Consider the following 20,637-nt stretch of genomic DNA (forward strand, 5'->3'; position numbering starts at 1 on the left):
ACAATAAAAAAAATTAATTAGAAAATTGTTCCATCTCACTTCCACAAATTTTTTATCATAACATTCCAGAAGAAAATTTGAAATATTAAAAAAAAGAAAGCTTTTCAAAACTTTAATTACTGAGTTAAACCTGGTACTAGAAGAATGAATTATTGCAGCTTAGTTCTTAATTACACTGAAGAACAATTACAAAAACATTGAGTTTGTCATCATTTTGGATTAAGATTAAGGAATATCCATTGTTAGGCAAGAAGAATTTTACTATTATTACTGTTCACCACAACTTCTTTGTTTGAATAGGGTTTTCAGGTTTAACCTAATTTACAGCAACATAAAAACAAACAGAACAAAGAATAGGATCTATGGTGTACCAGATATTCATGGGGTATTGTCCTCATATTTTCTGGACTGGAATAAATTTTGAACAGGCAAGCACACCTTCTGAATTAAATCTTTCCTTTTTGTGTTATTTACTTTGAGATTTTTTTCTGTATTGTGTTTAAATATTAATAAAATATTTGATATTAACTTAAAGATCAATAGTGTTTTGTGAAATTTCCATATATACATACACAGATGCAGCTTACTGAATCACAATGTGAAAGGTATTTCTTTTTTTGGTTGTTGTTGTTGTTCCATTACTGCCTTTCTGGTTTTTTTGTTTTTAATTTTTTATTTTTGACTGCGTTGGATCTTTGTTGCTGCGCGCGGGCTTTCTCTATTTGCTGCGAGCTGGGGCTACTCTTCCTTGTGGCACGCCGGTTTCTCATCGCGGTGGCTTCTCTTGTTGCCGAGCACGGGCTCTAGGTGCGTGGGCTTCAGTAGTTGTGGCACACGGGCTTAGTTGCTCTGCGGCATGTGGGGTCTTCCCGGACCAGGGCTCGAACCCGTGTCCCCTGCATTGGCAGGCGGATTCTTAACCACTGCGCCACCAGGGAAGCCCATGAAAGGTATTTCTTATTGTGGGTCTTTGTAAACAAAAATTTGAAAAACACTTTTCTAAACATTCTGCAGTTTTGTCTTTGATTTCCACTTTGACCCAGGAGTTGCTTAAGAGAATTTTTAGTTCCCATGTTATTCATATTTTGCTTCATTGCATTGTATAGTCAAAGAGTATAGTCTAGGTTATTCTATACTATTTCTTTTTATTGGAAAAAAAGAAAAAAAAGGTGTATGTTTGTGTATTTATACATTAGAGAATTCGTATACTTGTTTTTAAAAACTTTGCAGGTTGAAATAATTTCAGATTTACTTGCAAAAATAGGATATTGTTGTGCAATGCCCTTTCAGATTCCCCAAATTTTAACATTTCACTACATTTACTTTATGATTCATCCTGTCTCTTCCTCTTCTTCCTTCTCCTCCTCCTCTTCCTCCTCCTCCTTCCCTCCTCCTCCCTCTTGTCTCTCCCTCCCCCTTCTCTCCCTCCCTCCCCTCTGTCAGCCATTCACTCAGGTATTTTCAACAAAGTTTAGGTGGTGAGTATACCTTGGTGCAAAGACTTGTGTACTGTGTCCTTCTCCACACCCAAACTTCTGTATAATGCATTATCCAAGGAATGGTTTATTGGCCAGTAACTGAATAAAAAACTTATATTCTGTCCCAATAGAAATTCCAGTCCCTATGTCTCTGAGACCAAAGATTTTTCCCCCCAGTCACATTACATAACACATCCAACCTCTTTTGTCCCAGTATTTTGTAGGCAGCCACTCCTGTTTCAAGTGCAATGGTTAGGAGTTTTCCTAGAAATAACAAATTTGTGCTTTTTTGTTGTTGTGGTTGTTCTTTCTTCATGAAGACCAGAGGATGAGATGTTTTTAAAAAGGCTTTCTAGAGGTTACCTTGTTGAAAAGGACCCCAACGCTCCCCTTTTCTACAGAGAAGAAGGAAACAAAAAATTTCAGAAGAAGGATTATATGGGAGCCACAGTGCTGTACTCTAAGGTAAGAGGACCAGGCCACCCCCCGACGCCCGGCCCAGCTCAGCAGGAGGGGCTGTCTCAACAATTTAACAATTCATATTTCTTCAAAAGAGAGAACCGTTACTGCTGAATTGTGAATTGTGTATTGTGTAGCCACTAGTAGCTTTGCCTATTAATTTTGGATTGGATTTGAAAAAGAAAACTGGCACAACTCAGCTTTTGGTCATATTCTGAAACAAAGGATAGTTTGTATTATACGTCCTGAATTCCATCAAGAAACTTCTATTCTCATCTTCCTTCAGACACAGTGTAGCAAGTCTCGTTGGATGCCTTGGCCTCCCTCCTCCATGTCTGTCAGCTCTTACTGAATTGTGTGCCTTTTTTGTCTGAATAACTGATGAGGCTATTGCTGTGATAGTCCCAATTTAGAGAACAGCTGGATTTTTGCTTGGCCACCATGTTAGCTTATAGCCAGTATGACTTAGGTAAAGTTACGAAGGAAAATAAGCTCAATTGCCACTGCCCAGTTGAACTGCATTTTGAAGGTTGTCAACAAATATTTAAAATTATTACACTAACCATCAGTGAACTAGGTTTCAAGGAGGAATAGTGGCTTTTAACAATCTGTTGCTCTTGTCCTGCTTCCAGAGTAGAAACTGGAACAAGATCCCTGAGAGATTTCCTTCCATAATTTTTTAGAGATAAATATGGGTTTAAAGCAAGAATATATCAACCTCTTAAACCAGGTCTGTGAATCCTGTATATTGAAAGAATGAGTGTGAATTTGAAGAGTGTACCCCCTACTCTGCATCTTTAACAGGCCTATGCTTAAAGTTTGGAATTAGTTTTCCAAAAACTATCAGACTTACAACAGCATCTTCTAAAATTGATAAAAGCCCTGCTTTGTAATGCTGGAAAATGTAAGCATTAGTGATTGCTGAAGAACTAAAATCCATTAGATGTAATGATCACTGGTAAATGGCTTAATAGTAGTTCTTTTTCAGAGCTAATCTTTTTTCAACTGTATGCATGTGTGTCATAAATGTGATCACAGGGGAAGCTGTTCAAGGAAAATAAGTAAACTAAAAAGTGAAATCAGACAAAAAAATTGAACCTTCCTAATTCATGAAACTAGTATTTTGTTGATTGTGGTACTTTGCAGTTTTCCATAGAGCTGCTATTTTCTTTCTTTTTTAAAATAGTATTTGTTTTTGTCTGATTGTAAATATAATATATATTTACTTGGAAAATATAGAGAAGCATAAAAAAGTAAGAAAAAAATCCCATAACCAGTGATAAGCACTGTTAGCATTTTTGCTTATATCCAGCCAGCCACTTTTTCCTCTGAAAATATGTTTTTCTTGTACAAAATGGCGATAATACTGTACTTACTGTTTTATAACCTGCTTTTTTTCCCCTCAACAATTTATTGTGACCGTTTTCTCATGTTATTAAATTTTCCACTAAAACATGATTTTTGTACAGCTGGCTTAGTGTTCCATTACAGAGAACTATACTTGATTTAACACCTAGTGTTCGCAGAGTGTTTGGTATCATAAAGCTGCAAGGAGCATCTTTCTATGTAAATATTTGTACACACCTGACTATTTCCCAAGGATAAATTCCTAGAAGGGCAATTGCTTGGTCAACTGAATGTATTTTTTTTTAAGGCCTTTGGCACTTGTTGCTGAATCATTCTCCAGGAAAAAACTAGTTACATCCCTTCTAGCAGAGTATGGGAATGTTCATTTCTCTATATCCTAAGCAATATTGGTTATTTGGTATTATTAACATTATTTTATCTTTTTATTTTGGAATAGGAAATGTGTTTACATAGTTAGAATTTTTAAGGTGCAAGAGTATAGAGTGCAGTCTACTTCCTCTGTCCTCCAGCCACTCATTTCCCATCCTCAGAAGCTAGCACAGTTAAAGCTATCTTTCCAAAGGTACTCCAGCATATATAAATAAATACAAATAATCTCCCACTCCTGCACACACATACTCTTTTTATATAAATAACATTCTATACACACAGTTCAGCACTGTGTTTTCCACTTATATTCTGTTATATGGATATAGTAGTAACTTATTTAATTAGAGTCCTTTAGATCACTATTTACCTTTTTTCCTATCTTTTGTTACTTCAGACAATTCTGTGATAAGAAACTTTGCATGTATGTTATTTTGCACATATCTATAGGATAAAGGATTATATCTGTAGGATAAATCCCTAGAAGAGGAATTGCTGGGTCAATGGAGATATAGATATATGTATTAGGAGATATATATTGCTAAATTGCCTCCGTAATTGTGAGACCAGTTTACACTCCCACTAGCAATGTATGAGAATGACCATTATCCCACTCCTATGCCAACTCAGTATGCTATCAATTTTACTTCTTTGCAAATCTGCTAAGTAAAAACTAGCATCTCAGTAGAGTCTTAATTTGCATTTTGATGATTATGAACGAGGTTGAGCATCTTTTCATTTGTTTAAGAGCCATTTATATTTCCCATTAGAATCGTTCATATCATTTGCTTATTTTCCTACTGAATTATTGGTTGCCATCGTATTGATCTGTAGGAACTGTTCATAAAGTAAAGAAATGAGCCCTTTGCCTATAATAGGAGTTGCAAATATTTTTTCCAGTTCGTTTGTCTTTTGATATTGCTTTTATTGGTTTGTTGCTACAAATAGATTTTTTATTTTTATGTGGTCAAATTCATTAACCTTTTATGACTTCTGGATTTTGTGTCATAATTAGAAAGGTATTTCTGACTCCAACATCACTTTAGATTATTTATATAGTTTCTTCTGGTGCTCTTATAGTTTCAATTTTTTTTTTTTTTTTTTTTGCGGTACGCGGGCCTCTCACTGTTGTGGCCTCTCCAGTTGCAGAGCACAGGCTCTGGACGCGCAGGCTCAGCGGCCATGGCTCACGGGCCTAGACGTTCCGCGGCATGTGGGATCTTCCCGGACTGGGGCACGAACCCGTGTCCCCTGCATCAGCAGGTGGACTCTCAACCACTGCGCCACCAGGGAAGCCCTAGTTTCAATTTTTATATTAAGATTTTGATCCATTTGTTATTTATCCTAATGAAAGTTTTATTATCATATATCGAAAACCAACTTTATTTTTCCTCAGTGGCTACTTGTCCCAATACTTTTATTGAATAATCCCTGTCTTTTCTCCAGTGATTGGAGATGCCACCTTTATTTTTATTTTTTTTAATTTTTTTTGGCTGTGTTTGGGTCTTCGTTGCTACGCCCGGGCTTTCTCTAGCTGCAGCGAGTGGGGGCTACTGTTCGGTGGGTGCACAGGCTTCTCATTGTGGTGGCTTCTCTTGTTCCAGAGCACGGGTTCTAGGCGTGCGGGCTTCAGTAGTTGTGGCTCGTGGGCTCTAGAGCGCAGGCTCAGTAGTTGTGGTGCACGGGCTTAGTTGCTCCATAGCATGTGGGATCTTCCTGGACCAGGGCTCAAACCCGTGTCCCCTGCATTGGCAGGCGGATTCTTAACCACTGGGCCACCAGGGAAGTCCCACCTTTATGATTATTATTAATCCTTGCCAATTTGGTGGTAGAAAAAAGTAGCCCTTTTCTGCTTTCATTTTCATGTATTTGACTATCTGTATATGAACTGTTTCCCACGTATCATTCATGTTTCTTCATTTGTGAGTTTCTATTTGTTCCACTCACACTTCGTTATGTGCCGGATTATGCTCCTCAGTTTTCATTTACCTTTAATATTGTTTGTGGCTGAAGCTGTGTCTGAAGCTACTGTCTTCAAAGTGCTTTACCTATTTATTTCCTCACTTGATCTTCACACCTCTGCTCTAAGGTAGTTAAAAATGAAGCAGATGAAGCACAAAGAGATCCAGTAACTTAACCAATTTCATACAGTCTTTAGTAGCAGAGCCCCTATTATCTGGAAAAGAAAAAAAACTCTAAAGATGCTAGTTTCCATGTATACCTTTAACCGGTTCATTGTTCTGCAGGGAGTATCGCATTCAAGCCCCAACTCTGAGGACATTTCACTGTGTTACGCCAATCGCTCTGCAGCCCTCTTCCACCTGGGTCAGTATGAGGTGAGTATCAGGATGCCTGGTGTGATTGGAGAGGATCGGCAGGGGGGTTCCCTGGAGGACTAGACCTTCATCCCTGCTTCTACATTAGAAAGCTAAAATTGGAACTGGTTGAATTGGAAGCAAATTGATACCTCCCGAACTTTTTCTTTCTCCTGATTCACTTCACCTGTCTCAGGTGATTACATGGGGTAGTGTGGGTTGGCAGGAAAGAGACATGCACATTCCCCAGGGCCGTGGACTCTATCCAGTGGGTCAGCAGTGCTCAGTGTCAAGATCAGCTATGAGATACGTTGCTAATAATACTTCAGGTTCCAAGTGTTTGCAAACTAGTTACTTGTTCAGGGTGGTTTTTTTTTTTTAATAAGTAGATGAGCATGCTCAAGAATATCCCTGCAGGGCTTCCCTGGTGGCGCAGTGGTTGAGAGTCCCCCTGCCAATGCAGGGGACACGGGTTCGTGCCCCAGTCTAGGAAGATCCCACATGCCGCAGAGCGGCTGGGCCCGTGAGCCACGGCTGCTGAGCCTGCGCGTCTGGAGCCTATGCTCCACAATGGGAGAGGCCACAACAGTGAGAGGCCCGCGTACCGCAAAAAAAAAAAAGAATATCCCTGAAATAATAAGTCTCACCCTCAATATAAATTTTGAGTGGGAAAGTAAAAGTTGCACTGAAATGCCTGTTGGATGGGGGGACTTCAGATGAGTGGCTTCCTCCTCATCCCCAAATTGAGGTCTAAGGACAAACTCTAAAATGCCACTTGGGCACATCCATTTTGGAATTCTACAAAAATTTAAAGTATACCCTAGAGTTAAGAACTATTTGAGTCACCGCAAGTTCACACTTAAGCCCTTTGGACTAAGAGAGAAGAGCAAGAATCTAAGGCACAGCCCTAAGCAAGAAAGGCCTGGGCTACTATAGACAGCATTGGGAAGACCTTGTGAAACATTTAGCCCTTTTTAACTTCCCTATATTGTTACTTCTTACAATAATAATTCCCATGTATTGAGCACATACTATGTTCCAGGCATCTTTTTAACACTTTAGATATATTACCTTATTTTCATTTTTATTTCTATCCTGTGAGGTATTATTATCCCTGTTTTTCAGATGAGAAAACTAAGACACTGAGAAATTAATTCATTTGCACAAGGCCATACAGCTAGCAAGAGGCAGAGTCCGTACTGGGATGCCCTCTTAATCATCATACTATGCTTCTATCTGTAAGATTTTTTTCCTTAGAATCAGAAATATTTAATGACAGTTAAGCATAATATCTTCAGCATCTGTTTCTAATCATTTAATTAAAAGATCACAGTAGAATATGATTTAAAGAAATAAGCACATGATTGTAGTTGCTCCTTTTTTTTTTTGCGGTACACGGGCCTCTCACTGTTGTGGCCTCTCCCGCTGCGGAGCACAGGCTCCGGACGTGCAGGCTTATTGGACATGGCTCACGGGCCTAGCCGCTCCGCGGCATGTGGGATCTTCCTGGACCGGGGCACGAACCCATGTCCCCCGCATCGGCAGGCAGACTCTCAACCACTGTGCCACCAGGGAAGCCCTGCTCCATTTTTAATAATCTTTAACTTGTAGATTTTTGTTAAGACTTTCAAATGGACATTGAAGAGTAGGGACCAAGGGTCATTTTGGGATTTTCTTTCTGTTTGCAGACATGCCTTAAAGACATCGTCAGAGCACAGACGCATGGATATCCAGAAAGGTTGCAACCCAAGTTGCTGTTGCGTAAGGCGGAGTGTCTGGTGACCCTGGGGAGACCACACGAGGCAAGCCAGACCATCAGTGATCTTGAAAGTAACTTTGTTGCCAAACCAACCCTAGCAGCTTCCCAATTTCAGGTTCTGCAGAGAACCCTCTGTCGTCTGAAAGTAAAGGTACAAGAAAAGGAGAATCTCACAGAAACCTCCCCAGCAGCTCTAACCAAAGCCTTTGAGGATATGGACCTAAGGGAAGAGAATGAACAAATTTCCAACACATCATCATCTGTCGGCTTATGTATGGACCCTTTAAAAGGCCGCTATCTGGTTGCCACAAAAGATATTCTCCCAGGAGAGCTTCTGGTGAAAGAGGATGCTTTTGTGAGTGTCCTTAACCCAGGAGAAATGCCACCATGGCATCATGGCCTCGAGAGCAAGTGGGATACCAGAGCTACCAACGGGGACCTCTACTGTCACCGATGTTTGAAGCACACTTTGGCCCCAGTTCCCTGTGATGGATGCAGCTATGCCAAGTATTGCAGCCAAGAGTGTTTGCAGCAGGCCTGGGATCTCTACCATAGTATAGAGTGTTCTCTAGGGGGGCTGCTTCTCACACTGGGTGTTTTTTGCCACATTGCCCTGAGGTCGACTCTTTTAGCTAGATTTGAGGAGGCTGGCAAAGTCATAAATAAGCTTTGTGGTGAGATTACTAACAGGGATATCTGTTTACCTGAAAGCAAGAATCTGGCACAAATACTCAGTTATGACTTGGGAGGGGAGAGTAAAAAAAAGGGCAAAACAGTTGAGACCCCGATTCCTGGGTGTGATATTAATGGGAAGTATGAAAGTAATTATAATGCTGTCTTCAGCCTTTTACCCCATACAGGAAACCATAGCCCTGTGCACAAATTCCTCTGTGCTCTGAGTGCTTCTGCACTGTGCAGGCAGCTCGAAGCAGTCAGTTTACAGGCCTTCACAACAGGTCTGAAATCGTCTAAGCTGAAAGCAGCAGCGGTTCCTGTGTTGTATCCAGAGTTGAATATTTGGGGAGTGGCCATGCTGAGACACATGTTACAGCTACAGTGTAATGCTCAGGCAATAACAACCATACAGCAAACAGGTAAGAGGTAAACTCTTTTTTCTGCCTTACAATATTCTTCTTGATGTAGCTAATGTTTGCGGAGAAAGGACTGTAAAGGAGAACAGTAGCATTCAAACAGATCAGTGGCCTAAAGGAAAACACAGCTGTCTTATGATTATGCCATTGAGAAGCTATGTGACCTCAACTTATTTTGATCCTACTCTGCCTCAGCTTTCTCATTTGTAAAATGGATAGTTTAATCGCACCTAACTTTACAGAGTTGTGAAGCTGATGTGTTTATTTGTAAAAATACTTTAAAACCCTATACCAAAAAAAAAAAAAAAACGTTGGGGGGGACTTCCCTGGCAGTCCAGCAGTTGAGACTTCGCCTTCCAATGCAGGGGGTGCAAGTTCAATCCCTGGTCGGGGAGCTAAGACCCCACGGGCCTCATGACCAAGGAACCAAAACATAAAACAGAAACAATATTGTAACAAATTCAATAAAGACTTTAAAAAAATCTTTAAAAAAAACTACATTGTTTAAAAAAAAACCTATTACACTATTAATTTCTGATTGTGGAGGAAAGCTGAAACAATGGATAAACAAGACTGCAGAAGGAGCAGGGTCTGTAGTTAAGGTATCAGAATCTTAACTCACTCCTTTGACTCAACTACTCTCTTCTGTTTTCAATTGCCAGGTTTTCTCCCATTCTTCTGTTTTAACTTTCCGAGAGAGGAATCTGGCCCATCACAGCTTTTCACACAATGCTGCTGTAAGCTGTTGGCCAGCCTGTGTTTGGGCAGGCTTCTGGTCAGGGGGCCAGCAATCTGGAGGCCACCTCTAGACACAGACCAGCCCTAGCCCTGCTTTCCTGAACCAGACCCTATAGAAGAGGCTGTTAAGGTAGATGGGGAGGTTGCACGTGCCCAGCATCATGAGTGCCATCTCTAATACGACTGTACTGACAATGGGTACTATTATTAGAAAAGAAATGGTGTTTCCAGTATTTCTATTGTGTGATCTCCATTTTAGCGGATAATGTGTTTCAATTCAATCAGCTCATTATACTTTTCTCAATTTCCTAATTAACCCTGTGGAGGGGAGGAATTAGGTCATATCTACACCTAGGATTTATAGGCAGATTAATATTAAATGTGGCTTCACTAAACTATATACATGCTTAACTCTTCTGATCGTGTCGTATTAGGTAATCTAGAATTCTGTCAACCTTTTGTTTATATATTTTTATCTTTAATTTTAATTCAGCTGCCAAGTTATATAGTGTATAGTATTTCACTAGAGGTATTTTGGGGCAGGACTCAATTCCGCATCCTGAAGTGCATGGAACATCCAAAAATAGCACTGACCTCATCCCATGATACAACAAAATCATACTTCAAGCTAGTCTCCATTTTCTTCTCTGCTTTTGCTGCTTTGAGCCATTGCTACCTTCTAAAATATGTATCTGTTGAGTGTTTTTCCAGAATTATGTTTCCCCTAGGGTACATTCACTGGCATTTTAAAAACTACTGTTTTCATTTTTTGTTTTTCTGAATATAAAAAATAGTATATGGAGCTTCCAGATAATATGGCAGAAAGCTGCCAACTCTTGATTCTGTTGTGTCTTGCCTCTAAAATACTTAGTAGAACATACAAAAAAGATGTAAATGTCAGTAGCTCTAAAAACTATGGGAACTATTTTCTGGGTAAACAATAGCAGTGACCACTAACTCAGGCTGAATCCCTGAGGCAGGGTGGCAGAGCGCTAGGGACAAACGAAAGTGTTTTCCATCCACCTTCCTTCATTGGCCTCCCTCTTACAGTCAGAGAATCTTAGCCTAAAATTTGTTGCTCCCTGTGCTTGAGATTTCATTACAGTCAATTTTTATTTGCATAGCAGGTGTTGAGTAAAATTTTTCACAAGTTGTTAAGAGTGAATTTTGGTAGGAAGACTGTGTATAGCCAGAAATACGTGTATTTTCTGTGGCTAAAAAGGACTAGAAAAATAGATACGTAGCATAATACTGGAGACCTGGAGTGACGGAAAGAGGATTGGAGACTCTGTCTTCATCTATGAGGTTCTAATATTTTATGCATGATTTATTCTTATTTATATGATGTTTTAAATATATATATATATATATATATATATATATACACACATAGAAAAAAATAACACTAGAAGTAAAAATACCAAAATCTTAACTAACAGTGATGAATTCTGATAGTGGAAATATGGGTGATTGCTACTTTTTTCTTTGAACTGTTCTATATTTTAAAAATTAAAAACAGTTATTCACATGGTGGTAACTTTAGTAAATTTTAAATTGGTTTTAAACCTTTCTCTTCATTCTAAGGAAAAAACAAAGAACATTAAAAAAAATAGTTCACAGAGCAAAAGATAGGGAGATGATAAAAATGAGTCTATAATAGTAAATAAAAATGAGCTAAACTCTTAAATTCATCTTTCAGAATGGGTCAAAAAGATTAAAATCCAAGTATATTCTGTTTACAAAAGTGACACTTAACACAAAGTGGGCAAGACATGTCAGGAATCACAAGTAAATCAGGGTATTAATATTAATACGAAACAGTAGGGCTCAAGGTACGATATATAGTAAAATAAAGAAGGCATTTTATTTTTGTAAAGGAGACTCTTCTGCAATATATCATCAACCTTAGCTCTCAGGAACATAGAGATTGTGTCTATAAAACAAAAATGACTGAGTATACAAGGAGAAACTGGCAAAAACTCCATAGTTATAAGAAACTTTAAGATACTACTCTGACTTTGATCAAATATATTAATAATAAGGATCTGGAAACCAAGATAACATAATAAAATAGGGGATTCAGAGGTATATCCACCAAAGCTTGTGTCCTATAGACCAGGGTTTGGCCAACTTTTTCTGTAAAGCACCACAGAGTAAATATTTGGGGCTTTGCAGGCCGTATGGTCTCTTTTGCAACTACTCAACTGCCCTTGTAGCATGAAAGCGACCATAGAAAGTATACATATGAATGAGCCTGGTTGGACTCCAAAAGAAGTTTATTATTGACACTGAAAGTTGAATTTCCTAAAATTTTTCATGTCATGAGAATTATTCCTTTCACCTTTTGTCAACAACTTAAACACGTAAAAACAGGAATTCCCTGGTGGTCCAGTGGTTAGGACTCCATGCTCTCACTGCCAAGGGCCCAGGTTCAGTCCCTGATTGGGGAACTAAGATTCCACAAGCCTCATGGTGTGGCCAAAAAAAAAAGTAAAAACCATTCTTAGACCACATATGTACAAAAAGAGGCACCAGGCAGGATTTGGCACACAGGCTACAGTTTACAGACTCCTGATAGAGACAAAGATTTGGCAAATCTAATTAAGAAATCTAGGGGAAAACGCCACAAAATTATAAAGGGGATATAGCCAATAATATAAATTCATTCTAAAATTTATAGCAAATATTTAATACAATTTTAGATTATTGAATTTGAAAACAGTAAATAAACAACTTTGTGGAAAAATATAAATTGCCTAAATTTTTCCAGAAGGAGGAAAATACTTTAAAAATCTAGTAATTGTGGAAGAAATTGAAAAAGTTATCAAAATAGTTCCATAAAAAAAGCCAGACCCACTGTTTTTCATGTGAGTTCTTTAAAACTTTTAAGGAACATATTCAGCCACATTTTTTTAAAGATAAAAGGAAAAAATATCAAGGAACAGATCATTTTTATACAGTATAAACTGTTCCAGGGCATGGAGGAACCGAGAACCCTTTCCCACTCATTTTACAAAGCCCAGAGGAAAAGCTATAGACCAGTCTCACATGTGAATGTGGATGTAGAAACCCTGAAAAAAAAAATCACTGCTATGTCACATCCAGCAGTTTATTAAAGAAACAATCATACATGACCAAGTAGGATTTCTTCCAGAAATGCAAGGATATTTTAATTTGGAGGGATATAAAAGAAGGCTTGGATAAATGCAGAGACATGCCAGATCCTTAGAAGGAAACACGGAACACTGTAAAAATGGCAGTTTCCCCACATTAACCTAATCAGTCTAATGCAGTTTCCAACAAAATCACAGTTGTATTTTTCTTAAAATTTGACAATGATTCTAAAGTTCATCTTGAATAAATGTGTAAGAATAGCCTTTTTGTGAGACTTCCCTGGTGGTCCAGTGGGCAAGACTCTGCACTCCCAGTGCAGGGGCCCCAGGTTCGATCCCTGGTCAGGGAACTAGATCCCACATGCATGCCACAGCTGAGTTTGCATGCTGCAACTGAGAAGCCCGCCTGCCACAACTAAGAGCCTACATGCCACAACTAAAGATCCCACATGCCGCAGCTAAGACCTGGTACAGCCAAAATCAGTAAGTAAGTAAATAAATAAACATTAAAAAAAAAAAGTAGCCTTTTTGTTTTAAAGAGTACTGAAGGGGCTTGGTACTATCAGATTTCATATCAGCATTGAGCTACAGTAATTAAAAACAGTATGGCACTAATATGATAGCCCCCCAAAAGTATTAGATTCTTTCTTCAAGCCATTAAAAAGTTAAATATTTAAAAATTCAGGAAATTCCCTGGCAGTCCAGTGGTGGTTCTCCGAGGTTTCACTGCCAAGGGCCCAGGTTCAATCTCTGGTTGGGGAACTAAGATCCCACAAGCCACGCAGCTCAGCCAAATAATAATAATAATAATTAATAAATTAAAATTAAACCATAAAATATCTAGAAAAAGATAAGTGAACTTTTATGTAGTTTTAAGGTGGTAAGAGAAGCTTTCTAAAGTATATAATACCAAATTTAGGTAATTAGAAGATAGCTAGATTTAACTTAAATACCAAATTTCAAAAACACTATAATCAGAAAAGAAGACAGAGAATGTGGGTGAAAGAGGTCCTTGAAGGAATGAAAACATTGGACTAGGAGGCAACAGACCTGAGTTCCTGTTCCACTCAGTCTAACCACTTACTCTTAGCTCAGGGTACTGAACCTTTGTGTGGGTCAGTATTCTCATATGGATAATAAGAGGACTAGATGAACCTCCAGGCCTCTAGGGAAGACTCTTTGCAAAAATGACCACAACAGTTCCTCCCATCCCTGTATGTTTGCCCCTTTGCAACTTGACATTGATTTTTCTCCCATCAAGGGGTAGAGTCTTATTTCCCCTGCTGAATCTTGCTTTGACCAATGGAATGTAGTACAAGTGATGTTATGTGACTTAATGAGTCTAAGCCTTAAAAGAGACCTTGCAGCTGCCATTGTTACCTTCTTAAAACGATGGTGTGGACTGTGAACAAGCCTGGGCTAGCCTCCCTGAGGACAAAAGACCACGTGCCAGATGACTGCAATCATATGGGTAATCCCAGGCAAGACTAGCAGAAAAAATGTTCAGCTGAGCCCAAGCAAAGTTGCTGGCACACAGCATTGTAAGCAAATGAAATAGTTGTTGTTTTAACACTCCCCACCTCCAAACACCCATAAACAAAAATTAAAATGTGAGTGACAAAATGAGAGAACATTTCTAGCAACTATGCAGTTCATTTTTTAAATTTTTAAAAAATTTTTGACTGTGTTGGGTCTTCGTTGCTGCACACGGGCTTTCTCTAGTTGTGGCGAACGGGGGCTACTCTTCGTTGTGGTGTGCAGGCTTCTCATTGCAGTGGCTTCTCTTCGCAGAACACAGGCTCTAGGTGTGTGGACTTCAGTAGTTGTGGCATGTGTGCTCAGTAGTTGTGGCTCGCCGCTTAGTTGCTCCGGGGCATTTGGGATCTTCCCAGAGCAGGGATCGAACTCGTGCCCCTTGCATTGGCAGGCAGATTCTTAACCACTGCGCCACCAGGGAAGTCCTTTTTTTAATTTTAATATACATTTCAGGTTAGGGTATAAAGAAAGGGCCATGATACATTAAGTGAAAAAGAAATAACTTACAGGGCTTCCCTGGTGGCGCAGTGGTTAAGAATCTGCCTGGCAATGCAGGGGACACGGGTTCGAGCCCTGGTCCAGAAAGATCCCACATGCCGCGGAGCAACTAAACCCGTGCGCCACAAATGCTGAGCCTGCGCTCTAGAGCCCGTGAGCCACAGCTACTGAGCCCACATGCTGCAACTACTGAAGCCCACGCGCCTAGAGCCTGTGCTCCACACCAAGAGAAGCCACCGCAATGAGAAGCCAGCACACTACAATGAAGAGTAGCCCCCGCTCACCGCAACTAGAGAAAGCCCACGCACAGCAACAAAGACCCAACACAGCCATAAATAAATAAATAAATGTATTTTTTAAATAATAATTTTTAAAAAGATGGGCTTCCCTGGTGGTGCAGTGGTTGGGAGTCCGCCTGCTGAGGCAGGGGACACGGGTTTGTGCCCCGGTCCGGGAGGATCCCACATGCCGCAGAGCGGCTGGGCCCGTGAGCCATGGCCGTTGAGCCTGCGCGTCCGGAGCCTGTGCTCCGCAACAGGAGAGGCCACAACAGTGAGAGGCCTGCGTACCGCAAAAAAAAAAAAAAAAAAGAAATAACTTACAAATCGCCATGTGCACCTTGTTGCCAATTATGTTAAAAATCCATATATAAGGCTAGAAAGAGGGCCTCCCTGGTGGTGCAAGTGGTTGAGAGTCCGCCTGCCGATGCAGGGGTTACGGGTTCGTGCCCCGGTCTGGGAGGATCCCATGTGCCGCGGAGCGGCTGGGCCCGTGAGCCATGGCCGCTGGGCCTGCGCGTCCGGAGCCTGTGCTCCGCAACGGGGGAGGCCACAACAGTGAGAGGCCCGCATACCGCAAAAAAAAAAAAAAAAAAAGGCTAGAAAGAAGACTGTAAGAAAATGCACCAAAATCTTATAGCTGACTGAGAGGATTATAAATGACTGTTACTTTCTCTATAATTGTCAGTTTTTAAATTTTTTTTCACTGCCATGTATTTCTTCTTTAACTAGTTTCTTTAAACAATAAAATAGTTCAAATGATAACATTTTTTTACATGAACATTTTTAAGGCACTTGATACATATTGCAAAATTGCCCTCTAGGAAAGTTGTACCAGTTACACGCCCACCAGCAATGTTCACTTTCACTTTTTAATTCAGTCTAATTTTGTCTCAATCTGCTAATATTTCTAATCTTGTTTCATCCCTTTTTATTATTTCTTTGGGGTTCCAACACCTCCCAGTTTAGTGTTCTCATTGAATTTCATTAGCAGCTGTTTCATTAGTAGCACAGAAGAAGGATTAAAGTGTTAACTTGGATAGACTTTGACAAAAATCTATAAAAATGTATGTTATTATCTTTGTATAAATCCTATTTAATCAAATTTCCTCAGAAATCTCTCTTTGGTACTGATTTTAAGGGATAGAACTGGCCACTGATGGTATTCCAGACCTTGGTGTGTGTGGATCTCTCTCGGTGGGAATGGCATATTCGTGCTATATCTAGGTTCACATTGTAAGGAGGCTTAATGAGGTTCTATGGAGGTTCAGATCAGTTCACTGCCATTTGCTTTCAACTCTTCAGCAACCGAGGAATCTACCTTCACTGTGGGTCCTTGATTACTTTTTTGACACAAAAATTTCTTGTTTTGTAAAATATCTACCAGAATAGGTATATTCTGAAAGTATTGTGAATGAATCTTTTTTTCTTTACTAAATGTACTTAAGGATATTAGCGAGGTACACTTTACGTAAAATATTCAGGCCCTCTGTTTTTTGTTTGTTTTGTGCACAAAATGTCACATATTAAATTTGGTAGTTAAGGTACATACACATTCTCACTTTCTACGATCTCTGCCAACAGATGACTAATGCAAAATATTGAATAATTTTTTAAATCAATACTTAATTTTGTAGAGATAATTAGAGAGGAATTCAACTCTGACATAAATACTCACCCCACTCTGTTCCTGGGCCTACTTCTGTTAGAGGATAATCCATAAATAATTCACGAAGCTGACATTACTCATGTGTATTGTGATAATTTTCTCTGGGAAAATTTTAGCAGCTGTTCCAATATAGATTGCCAGTTATCAGTAGTTGGGAATGCAAGTCCACTGTTCATTACGCAGAGGCTGATTATTCAGACGACAAACTCTTTGTGCCCTGCACTGCTCCTTCCTGCTGCTTCCTTACCTTTTAGCATTTCTACTGCTCATTAGTACATGTACCAGAAGGTAGGCATTGGACAAGGGTGGGGGGAGGGGACACTAAAATCAGTTAAGCTTTTAGGAGAAGCTCTAATGAAAGATTTCAAAACAATTTGTAGAATTGTTGACTAAAATTGAGTCATTTGATTCCCTGCGAATTTTATTTACTTGTTCTAATTCTTGTCTTCCACGGCAGCAGGCAATAGAATCATCTGCAGAGAGACAGTATTATTCCTGATAGTTAATGTTTTCCTTTCTAGAACATTTTCACATGATGGTTTGTATTTTCTTTATTCATTTCATATGTACCTAGACCGCATTATTTGGTGATTGGTGCATTGAGATTCCTGGCATATATGGTGATACCACAATTATCTGATGGCTTAGCAGTTTTCCAGAAAACTGAACGTTCCCCTCTAAGTACCAGTATCTTTCATATTTCAACCAGCTTTGTCGGGAACGCTATCTCCTCATGCTTACACCAAGGCTGCTGAACACAAGCCTTTCTGTATGCCCAAGGTTATCTGTACATGCATCCTCCTGAGACATAGACATATGACAAAAACCCATGCAAGTATGGTATCAGTCTGAGAACCTCTGGTTAAGCTCGGAGTAGTGCTAGTGGTTTGGTTTTTTTGTTTTTGTTTTTTTGGTGCTAGTGTTTTTGTTTGCCTGAGGCTGTTATTCTTGTATAAGTTTTCTGCCTCCTCCTCTAGTCTGTCCCCATCTCCTTTGCCATTGTCAGAAAACCTGCCTCTTAGTAGTTCTCTGTTTCTGGACTGTGGTGGGCTGAGAAACTGAATAACCACGCCAGTTCGAACTATGGCTAAAATAAGAGGGAGTGGGCCTGCAGCAGAATACAGAGAATTCATACATGAATGTAAGTGCATGGGCCTTGGTGCAGATGTAGCCTCACTGCTTAGAGGCTTTTTTCTTCTTCCTTCCTTCCTCATTTTCAATCACGTGGTTAAATTGCTGGTTTAATTGTGCTTCAAAGAAGAGATGGTTAGGGACATGAGACTGTCTGGAATAGAAGTGGTCCAAAGAGTTTTTTCAGTGAGAACTACTGCTTGACTGATTTCCCGTCAAGTTGGGACAAAGGGCAGAATGAAGAGGTGAGCATAAGAAATATTGATTTTTTAAAATATATGATAGGCCTATTTAGTGTAGGGTATAATTAGGTTACTTGTTCTATTAACCAACCAAAGACCAGTTAAACAGAAGCACTTGGACTATAAAAGTCTTTAGGAAATAACCTCATCTGGTGCTCTGGTTTCCATGTTGTCATGAACATGAGGAAACTGTCTATCTGGAAGGCTCCCTACTGATCATTCTTTTTTTATTTCTCTATAAATTCTAATCTTTGGATTTTTTTGTGGTATTGATACACAGTGGTTAGGTTCCAAGATTCTGGTGGACGTTTCATGTGCTCATTCGCTTTGCTTCCCAGGAACCAGAGTTTGCTCTGAGTCATGCTCCATCTGATTTATCTCGGATCCAGCTTGTAGAGCTCTGACTCAGCCGCACTTCAGGCCCGATTGCCCAGCTCATCTTCTGAGGAATGGAGGGCGAGGCCAGGACGAGTGTCCTGACACATTTTTCCCTTTTTCCTCTTGCACTCTCAGGATCTGAAGAGAACCTCATTACCGACAGCAGGCAGGTGCGCCTTGCCACGGGGCTGTTCCCCGTCATCAGCCTCCTGAACCATTCCTGCAGCCCCAATACCAGCGTGTCCTTTATTAGCACCGTCGCCACCGTTCGGGCATCTCAGCAGATTAGAAAAGGGCAAGAGATTCTCCACTGCTATGGTGAGCCATCCATCCTACCTCCTGGCCACTCTTCTCCAGCAGAAAAGGACGAGGTGAATTCGCCTGAGCAAGCCACAGGGCAGGTGCCTCACCTATGCAGAGTCTGCATCCTGGCAGAGGCAGTGCATACTTATGGGGAAGAAAAGCCTCCTCGCTAGGCCCTGTTGTATCTGCACTATCGTGTTTGATCCCTGTAAATGTCCTATTCTGAAAATAGGCCAGGAACAACTTCTTGGTTTCTTTTTCTTCCTGTCCCCGCAACTTGGAAGCCTGTTTCTGTATCTAGTCCCACAAATGTTTGAGTGAAATGTACCTGTCGCATGATGAGTGATTGATCAGACCCTCCGCTAAGCTGAAGTTTTTTAAGTAGTGCTTGATGCTCTCTTGCTTTAAATCCTGGCCAAGCGTGGTGTCTCTGCAGGGCCCCACGAGAGCAGGATGGGTGTTGCCGAGAGGTGCCAGAAGCTGAGGTCTCAGTATTTCTTTGACTGCACCTGTCCCGCTTGTGAACGTGAGAAGCAGAGACCCTCGCAGGGGCCCGGGCGGGAAGCCTTCTGTTGTCACCGTTGCAGCGCACTCCTGCAGGTGAATCTCTTTCCCCCATCCCTTCTCTTTGCTTTTCCTGGCGGTCAGTTATCCAGCCTAAAGGCCTTAAATCTTTAGGAGGAAGCCACTGGGACTCAGAGGTGCTGATGGCAGTACTCTCTCTTCCCTTTTGCCCATCTTCCCCGCACATTGATTACCCCCCTGCAGGAACTACAGGGAAAGGTTGGATTTAGTGATCTCCTTCTTGCAAAGAACAGAAAATCCCACCTAAACTGATTTGGGGTTCAGGAAGACCGGGAATTTATTTGCTCAAGTAAATCACTAAGAAGTCCCAGCGTAGGGGTACTTCAAATACAACGTGATCCAGGGGCTCAGATACTGTCACCAAGGCCTAATTTTTCTTTCTCCCTCCCTCAGCTCCATTTTCTGTATTATTTAGCCCAACCGCAGACAGACTTCCCTCCTGTGGTGACCAGATGGTTGCTAGCGGCTCCAGCATCAGATCCCCCCGGTCCAGAAGGATAAAAACATATGTACTCTAACAGAGATCTAGGCAAAAATCTTACTGTGTTTTATCAACCTGATACCTGCGTCTGGAGGAAAATCAGAGTCACGGTTTCCCCCCAGCCATTTGGGCCAGAGGAATGGGCCAGATCGGAGCCACATGCTCCCCACTCAGCCCCCAGGCCCTGACTTCAGGAGGGTGGGAAAGGATCCTCCGGAGAAGTCAGGTTGCTATTGCCAAATGGGGCCACAGATTCTGGCATCTGAAAAACAGCAAATGTCTTAGAACTGTAAGTAGAACATGGAGCTGGTTGTGTTGGAAAGCTGAAGTCACAAGCCCGAGGACAAATGTGGGGAGGCCTCACCCAGCACTTTTTTTCTATTGGTTTCCTTATGGCTTTTTCATAACCACTAGAAATGTGTCTGTCATCCAAAGTCCCAGCCCCAAAGAGAAATAAGATAGGGGCTATCAAGATGGAAAGAAATTGTGGTCTGTACCAGTTTAATTTGGTTGCAAAAAGTAAATCTCAAGCAGGGATCGGCTCCTGCTTTCATTGCAGTTGCCGCCATCGAACCAAATTCAGTCTGCCCTTGGTCATGGTGTGTTACCGCAGGAGTCCTTCCCCCATAGGGTCAGAAGCTCTGGAGCAATCCTATAATGTAAGCACATGCAGTGTCTGGTACAGGAAAAAAGACAAAACTGACTTCCACAGGGAGATGATGTTCTGAGCTGTGGCAGCACATCTTGTACGGAATCAGTCAGCAGAGATCACCTAGTCTCTCAGCTACAGGACCTTCGGCAGCAGGTGGGGATGGCCCGGAAGCTTCTCAGAAATGGCAAACTAGGTGA

The 20,637-nt window shown here is 40.7% G+C and overlaps 1 protein-coding gene across 5 annotated transcripts in view; it reads left to right on the forward strand.

The window, feature by feature from the left end:
* The window catches only part of SMYD4 (SET and MYND domain containing 4), a 40,189-nt gene that overhangs the window by 15,843 nt on the left and 3,709 nt on the right, over positions 1-20,637 (forward strand). For 4 of the 5 annotated variants that reach the window (XM_060080924.1, XM_060080923.1, XM_060080925.1 and 1 more), the window contains exons 3-8: positions 1,799-1,943; positions 5,918-6,007; positions 7,675-8,839; positions 18,555-18,737; positions 19,159-19,322; positions 20,501-20,633. In XM_060080924.1, the coding sequence (XP_059936907.1) occupies positions 1,799-1,943; positions 5,918-6,007; positions 7,675-8,839; positions 18,555-18,737; positions 19,159-19,322; positions 20,501-20,633 (1,880 nt within the window). The remainder of the gene's footprint in view (positions 1-1,798; positions 1,944-5,917; positions 6,008-7,674; positions 8,840-18,554; positions 18,738-19,158; positions 19,323-20,500; positions 20,634-20,637) is intronic. The other variant, XM_060080927.1, reaches the window with a different exon arrangement.

The sequence above is a fragment of the Mesoplodon densirostris genome, chromosome 18, assembly GCF_025265405.1.
Source record: "Mesoplodon densirostris isolate mMesDen1 chromosome 18, mMesDen1 primary haplotype, whole genome shotgun sequence".
In the NCBI taxonomy this organism is placed as follows: domain Eukaryota; kingdom Metazoa; phylum Chordata; class Mammalia; order Artiodactyla; family Ziphiidae; genus Mesoplodon; species Mesoplodon densirostris.